The 7,961-nt window shown below is 43.2% G+C and overlaps 2 protein-coding genes across 2 annotated transcripts in view; both read right to left on the bottom strand.

Moving 5' to 3' along the window:
* Positions 1 to 2,008: 2,008 nt before the first annotated feature.
* LOC307228466 (hatching enzyme 1.2-like) lies at positions 2,009 to 2,824 on the bottom strand (the record flags this gene model as incomplete). The annotated part of the gene is made up of 1 exon (XM_079998126.1): positions 2,009 to 2,824. The coding sequence occupies one exon, from the start codon at positions 2,822 to 2,824 to the stop codon at positions 2,009 to 2,011; it is 816 nt and encodes a 271-aa protein (XP_079854252.1).
* A 2,483-nt stretch (positions 2,825 to 5,307) lies between these two features.
* The window catches only part of LOC307228110 (ras-related protein Rab-8B), a 14,894-nt gene continuing 12,240 nt past the window's right edge, over positions 5,308 to 7,961 (bottom strand). The window contains exon 8 of the mRNA XM_079997633.1: positions 5,308 to 7,961. This exon is cut by the window's right edge and continues 787 nt beyond it. The gene's annotated coding sequence lies outside the window, so the exon portion shown is untranslated.

Genomic DNA, 7,961 nt, shown 5'->3' with positions numbered 1-7,961 from the left:
ATACCGGCCGATAGTTTTCTTCTTGATTGGGATCGAGTGAGGGTTGTTTGAGCAGTGGTGCGACCCGAGCCACTTTGAAAGCGGAGGGGAAAGTGCCGGAAGTTAGGGAAGAATTAATCATAAGTGTGATTGCCGGGGTGATAGTCGGTGATATGGCTTGAAGGAGGTTAGATGGGATCGGATCTAGCGGACAGGTAGTAGGACGGCTACATGTTAGTAGTTTAGATACCTCACTTTCAGCGAGGGGGGTGAAACCAGGGAACGATGAGCCTAGGGCTGGAGAAGACAGGTTGTGAGTAAGTTGTTTAGTGAATTGGCTGCTGATGGCTGCCACTTTGTTAGTAAAAAGGAGGCAAGGCAGTCAGCAGTGAGGTTAGTAGCTGGGGGAGGTGGTGGAGGGTAAAGCAGAGACTTGAAGGTGGCGAATACCTTACGTGTGTCTGTGGCACCGTTGATCCTATAGTTGAAGAAGGCCTTCTTAGCAGCAGTGATGCTGGAAGAGAAGGAGGACAGCAGTGTCTAGTAGCTTGCAAGATCTTCAATTGTTTTGGATTTGTGCCATTTCCTCTCGGCTGCTCTGAGGTCAGTGCGCGTTGTCCGGAGGGTGTCAGTCAGCCATGGGTGCGACTGGGTTGATCGAGCGGGTCTGGTGGATAGTGGACACAGGCTATCCAGACATGAGCTCAAGGTGGACTAGAGAGAGTCAGTGGCATCATTAACCTGCAGAGAGGAGAAAGTGCCGTGGGGCGGAAGAGAAGAGGAGAGCACAGAGGAGAAGTGGGTGGGAGACAGGTTGCGGAGATTGCGGCGGATAGTGACCATGGGTGGGGAGGTGGGGGGTTGTTTTGGTAGCTGGACATTGAAGTGGATGAAGAAGTGGTCTGAGAGATGAAGAGGAGTGACCCTTAGGTTGTCCGTGGTGCAGCTCCGAGCAAGAATGAGATCAAGCTCCAGCCCCAAAGACACCTCTTGACTCGGGAATATTCATTGCATTGTTTTGATTGTTTTGCTAAAATGTTTAATGAAGGGATGTACATTAGCCAAAGCAGGTGCCATTAAAGGCATGTATATTATACATATCACAAGTGTATAAATAGGATTAACAATGGGCGAAATGGCTTAATAAATGTTGTAGTTTGTACCAGGTTAAGTGAGGTCATCATATTCATCAAAACACTTCAAAATGATATAGATAAACTGGTATTTTGGGTTAAACTTCTTGCATTTGCATTTTTCTCTCACAGAATGCAATGGCAAATAAAATTTAAAAAATTATAGGATCGTTGCGGGATTCTTTCTGCTTCCTAAATGGGTATTTAACGGGAATGATAACTACCTCTGCGTCCAACAGATTCATATTTCTCTCACCTATGTATGGAATTGATGGATTTAAATGAACAACCTCAAGAGAATAACATAATACTATTCATGGGTAACACTCCCAGTGCAGTAGCATGGATTAATATGTCTATAGTCCCACAGTCTACAATATTAGTCAATTGTCCGATTCCCACACATCCTTATTTTAAGTACTTTGTTTGACTCCAACAGGAGTTAAGAACGTTAAGCAGTGATAGGGAGTATAATGCAGACGTGATGGGCACGAACAGGCCAATTCACATTCATAGGTGATTACATGCAGGTAAACCTTATGCTTTGGTGTTCATCAGTAAAGGGTTGTGTTGAGCTCTCAATGGACAAACAGAATGATAAATAAATGCACGTTAAACAGTACTTCTTTGCAATTCATTTTTATTACTGTTAAATATGTGTTAGAAACTGTATTCAGTTCCAAAAGATATCAAATGACTCTGTTTCCTGTTTGCATAATGATACATTTTATTGTACAGTAAATTCAAATAATCGATACTTTCAATGCTCAGATGACAAGTAGAATTTGTTTATTGTCCTATATAACACAAAACAATAGAAAATGCAGATTTTAGCATTAAAATCAATTTGGCATCAGGAATGAAATGTTGGTTTGTAATTTGATCAGGTGTTGGTCTTAGCAGCGGTACAGCCGGTTGAGCCTCACGATGTCCATCCGGGACATTCCCTGTCTCTGGCCGATCTGTATGTTGGGGTTGGGGATGGGAGTGATGCTGTCCGCTCCGCGCCGGATGGAGAAGGCTGTTCTGCCGTAGTGCATGATGGAGGAGTAGTCGTAGGGAGTGTTGAGGTTGTTTGTATTATGCTTGTAGAAGTTGAAGGCCATGGCGGGGTTGATGTTCTCCCAGTTGATCCTGACGTACTGGTCACGGTCGCTCCTGGTCTGCTCGTGCTGGAAGCCCAGAGCGTGGTTGATCTCGTGCTGGATGATACCGTAGTAGACGCAGCCCGGCCTGCTGAGAGAGAGCACCTGTTTGCCCCCCGTTCTCCCCAGAGAGGAGAAGCATCCGTCTCTGTTCTCGATGCTGATGAAATCGTTCTGGTTCTGCCAGGGCACAAAGCGAATGCAGGTGCTGCGGTGGAAGGACTTCATGGCTCTGTCGATCCTCTGCCTGTCCCCGTTGGAGAAGGCTCTGCTAACTGTGTAGGGAATAATCACAAGGCCTTTGGCGCCTTTTCTCCACAGGCAGCTGGTGCCCCAACAAGCCATTGCGTTTCTGGTTTTGGGAAACACCAGGTCTCCCTCCATCAAGATCTCACTGGAGCCATTGTTGGCGGCCAGAATCTTGGCACTGATGTCCACGCCATCGTCATCGTCCATCGCCTCGTCATCGTCCATCTGGACCTCTGCTTCTACTTCTTCCACCGTGAGAGGTTGAGCCTGGGAGAGGCCGAGCAGCAGCAAAAGGAGGAAGCTGAGACAGGAATTCATCTTCAAGGTCTGTCTGGTGGTTCCTGGCAGTGAAGCTTCTTGTTCTTCTAAGAGACTCCTTGGTGAATGAGTCTGCTCAGTCCAGGGCTTTTATATTGTCCTGTCCAGGTGTGTCTGTGGCAGGATTAAGGGCTGGGGTCCTGCACTCTAATGCCTAAATAAAGCTGAGAAGGGAGGACTCTCCAGGCCAACCCACTATTTCAACATTTTTTTTCCTCTGGACATTAAAGGTTCAGGTATCATTGTTGTTCACACATTTAACACATCATGTTTATCTCAAGGACTTGTGTTGACACTGGAAAGTACAGAGTCAAGTAAAGAACCCATAATGGTTTTCATTTATCACTTGAATGTTTGTATTCATAAAGCATGTACCAATGATCCTCCTTCAATTTCCTCAAAGACTTTTCACCCTCAGAGTCAATATTCATTGAAGCAGTTTAATAACCTTTTCTTGCCAATGACAGCTTCCTACCCTGATGACAGAATGAATAATTTCAACCAGTTGACACAGTAAACCATATTATCTTATATAACTTAAAAATGTACTCCTCTGTGTCAACTACATCAAACTGAGGTGTTACATATTTTATTATCTGTGCTGTCAGCAGGCTAGGCATGCAACACAAGGTATTTGTATGCCATTGCATCCAAGACAGAGTTCATCTGCAAGTGGAGTTCAAATTCTCAACCTGCAAAGTCACTCTTTATTAATCATCAAGAACCGCTGACAACAACTCCGTCCTTTGGATGACCTGTGGGAGGAGAGCGCATAGCATTTCTGTTATATATGACTGTCACAATCGCACTCTTTGGAGAACGATCTTATCATGTTTTGATCAATTAACAACTAATCATTATTACTTCTTTAACAGGGGGAGAATCACCACGTGTGAGACAAATAAACATAGAAACAAACAACTATACGTACTTGACAAAACATAAACATAAAGTCAGGCGACAACATGTATTTAACAAAACATTATTAAATAAGTAGACAAAAATTGGAACCGCAATTATGGCACTTGGCCTCTTCTTTGGATAGTTAAAGCAATAAAGGAGAGGAAAGGAGAAGGACGTTATCAGACGAGTGTTCAGGGTTGTGTTTGAAGCAGATGCTGGCAGTGTGTGTGTGTGTGTGTGCATGTATGTGTGTTATGTGTCTCCTCGTGAGTGCACGGGATTTGTCCTAAGAAGTTCTGGTTGTATGAGGTCAGAATTATATCATTATTATATTATATTAACTATCCAAGTAGCAGAAAATGCCTTGCAGCCACCAACAAGCCCCACAGCCATATAGACACTCCACAACTGCAAGAACACCGCGAGCATAATGCACCACAGCTACAGAAGACCCCCCAACCCACAGAGAAGCCGAGAACCTGCAGAACAACACCCACATACAACTCCCAGGGTGCACAAACCAGTCCCAGAGAGCACAAAATGACCCTGCACCATTGAAGTGAACTAATACAACCCCCCATGCCCACCCATGCCCCCAGCAAAGGCAAGGCCTGCCATATCGCAATCGGCGAGATGCCCCACCCGGCCACAAGCCCCGAGCACACCCCACGCAATGCTCGACATAGGGTGCTCCCACATCAACACCCCTCAGGCGAACAAAGCCCCGCCAACACCTACAGACAGCCAGACATGCAGCCCCTCCACCGAGGGGGTGCGAGGGGCTCACAGCCAACAGCGCCCACCGCACCACGACCCACACCCCCATGATGACACAGGGGGCCCGGCAGCCCTCTCCGCAGCCCCGACGGGCCGCAGTCAGCGCCAGTGGCAAGCTGCCATCCGGCTGCCAGGACCTAGACACAGCCGGCAGGGGCCAGTCGCCCCCAGTCAACCACATTCCCATGCCAAGCCGCCAGCACACCGCCCACCCCTGTGCTAATTGTATGCTGAATGAATCACTCCCCATTTCCATTAGTACCATTCCCTATGTACTCATTTCCAATCATAATCATTTTAATCTCATATGATCCTAGTCACAATGTCTCATGTTCAGACATACATGATTAGGCCTCAGTTAAAAGAGTGTCTAGTGTTTCTAGACAACATGTTTGTATCTGCAGAAGAGTTACAGTTATGACCCTGTGGCCAGGATGGTCACCTATACCTTCCTCGATCATAGGGCTTATTTATGCCAAGCTTTCGATCAAGGTAACTCAGAGCTGAAGGTATGAAAGTATGTGTATGTATGTGACGAATAAACCTCTTGAATCTTGAATCTTGAATGAGGTTCAGAATCTTAAAGCCTCAGAAGCCCGGTGGGTTTCCCTCCAAGTAAAACTTCCCCTTAAAAGACACTTGGACAGGAGACTTCTATTATAGACACTCTATTGTCTATTGTCGATCACCAGACGGCCACTCTACCCCCTGAGACAAATTGAGACAATTTACCACCTTAGAGATGAACAGAAAGAACATTTAAGTGGATAACAACAGAAAAGGAGGAGGATAAAACATTCAAAGGTGTTTAAAAAAAAAAAAAGAATTTATTCATAGACCATTCAGACCACTGAACAATTCCCTTCATTAGCGAGTATCGGTTTGGTATCTATGGTTTATTACAAGTAAAACAAGGATTATAACAGATGAGGATGATGAAATTCACTGCCTGTAAAACAGAGGTCTGCATAATATCAACAGGTAACTCAGAGCTGAAGGTTCGATTCTGATTCACAATCACGAAAGACAGAAACGGAGTCGACCAAAAGTCTATGCCGTAACCAACATAACAAAATGCCCATCGAGTCCTATTCATTTACATTTTCTTAAAATACATTTTTTATTTAGTTCAAGAGATTTCACAAAAGGGATTCAAACCTGTGTTATTTTTGTTTGTTTGTTTGTATTCGCAGGTAATATGGCTTGTCCACTGACTCCTGTCATGGTTTGGATGGGGAATTATCATATCGGGGGAAATTCAACCGTCTCGTCAGAGTGAATGAATATTCAGGGAGTTTACGGAGAATGATTAAAATAAACATAATGTGTATTTGCATAGCACTTTCCCTCCCAATGCCACAAACCACTGGGAGTAAAAGAACAAACAAACAAACAAAAAAAATCACAACAACCAATCATCTGGAATATAATAAATGGGGGAAATACTTTCAACATCCAGAATTGACCATGTTGTGGATGTCAGTGGAATTCAACAACTAACTTACAGGGAGTTTATTTCTTGTCTTGAAGACTGGTACATTGTACGCTGTTATTTGACTATATTATTTCAACACTATACATCTATCAAAATCCTTCCACACTTTTAGGAAATGTCATCTTTGCAAAAATTGTTAAAAATATGCATTCTCATAGGCGTTTGGGCTCTGCTTTTAACATTTGGAACCAGCGAATGCCTTTAGTCTTTACGATCTGAAAATGGACGACTGACGCGGTAGACACCGAATGACACGAGGGTGAAGTTTTAAGCACCTTTTCATCAGAAAGCACAGAAAGCACGGGACATGAAGTGCAGCTGGGTAATACTTATACTGCTGCAGTAGTTTGTAAACAGTACACAACATGTATAAATCACAGGAGACAAAAACAGAGGCTGCATAGAATCCTTCTATACACTAAATAAAAATTGTAAAAAAAATGTAAAAAGAAGAAATGAACATATATATATTTTTTTGCCAATGCGGGGCTGATAACTATGTGCTGAGTGGGCACAAAGTGGTTTTCCTATGGTTTGACAAGCACGCCAGAATATTGTGCCGGATGGAGAGTCTGAGAGGATAATATACAAAAATATATAAACACCACCATGACAGGCAGACGTCGGCACTAATACCACAAAGAACACAGCAGAGATAGTCTGCTTTGCTTTAATAAGTACAGTTTAAAAAAAAAGGAACGTGGGGTGGTCAAAACATCTGCGTCCCCTGTCGAAGATATAGCAGGTTTCTGTGGCAAATTGATCCAATGGGTGGAGACTTTAACACATCTGAGATCATATAGAAATGGTGGCTTTTTTCCCCCCGCCATTCAAATCATAGTTTTAAGACGTGAGTGACGAAAAAGAATGTGCATCTGCTACCAGGTTCTTCTGTTTCAAACAGAAGCGAAAAAGGCCATTTTCTGTTCATGGAATGCAAAGAGGTACGGAGGTCCAACACACAAAACAAAGAAAATCGACATTTTTTTTTTGGCGTCGAAGGGAGACACTCGAAGCTGTTATTAAATCATATCGCGGGGCTCACAGATGCCGAGAGGGCGTAGGCCGTGGTCAGTAGTTCCAGGTTCAAATTGAGAGTCGAGTATCAGTGTAGGGAAGACCAGGACGTGTCCTTATGGAAAAGCAATGCTTCTACAGCGTAGGTGATAAAGGACCTAGCCTCCCCAAAAGAAAAAGCAACAACAAAAACACTTTGAGCTACTTTGTGTGATCCCTGGGTCTTTAACTACAGAGGAAAGGGAAAGTAAACTAGCGATTATTAATATTGTGTAAAAAAAAACAAAAAACAAAAAACACTACAGGGAACAAGGTTCAAATCCGTTGGTGTCTAGACACAACGCAGTGAAAATAGGTAAATAAAAAGGTTGATCATTTTATGTTCAAAGTGAATGGCAAATTGAGGATTTAGCTTCATTAACTCCCTGTGTTTATCAAATGAACACGAGGCCCCACAGTGGTTGTTTGAGAAAGTGCAGACATTCTAGCCTGCATTGTGTTGCCATAAGTGGTATCAGTGCAGTTTGAGCCCTAAAGCAGACCATAAAATGGAAAATGACTGGACAATAGATGATTTTAACCCTCGTCTTTTCACACTAATTGACTTTGAATATAGGAATCAACTTTGAAGCCACAAACAATCAGAATTGAACTGGCAAATATCAAAATGCTTGGATGAAACTTTCAAACGCGGGCATCAGTTTCACTTACTCCATCATTTCCTTCTAACAGGTTAGACGTTCCCACATCCCATAATACAAATAATAATAATAATTAAAAAAAAAACAGTTCTATCCACAATAAGATTGAACCCTAGTCAGTCTATTAAAAGTTTTTAATTATTGTTTTTCGCCGCCCTCAGTTACTTCAACATTGTCTATTAAGGTACATTTTGTACTTTAAAATACTGATTCCTTAACACAAATCCTCCAGTGCTACTGCAAA

Source organism: Zeus faber, assembly GCF_960531495.2.
Source record: "Zeus faber genome assembly, chromosome: 3".
Classification (NCBI taxonomy): domain Eukaryota; kingdom Metazoa; phylum Chordata; class Actinopteri; order Zeiformes; family Zeidae; genus Zeus; species Zeus faber.
Note: the sequence above shows the minus strand (reverse complement) of the source record. Positions and strands in the feature narration are given on the sequence as shown.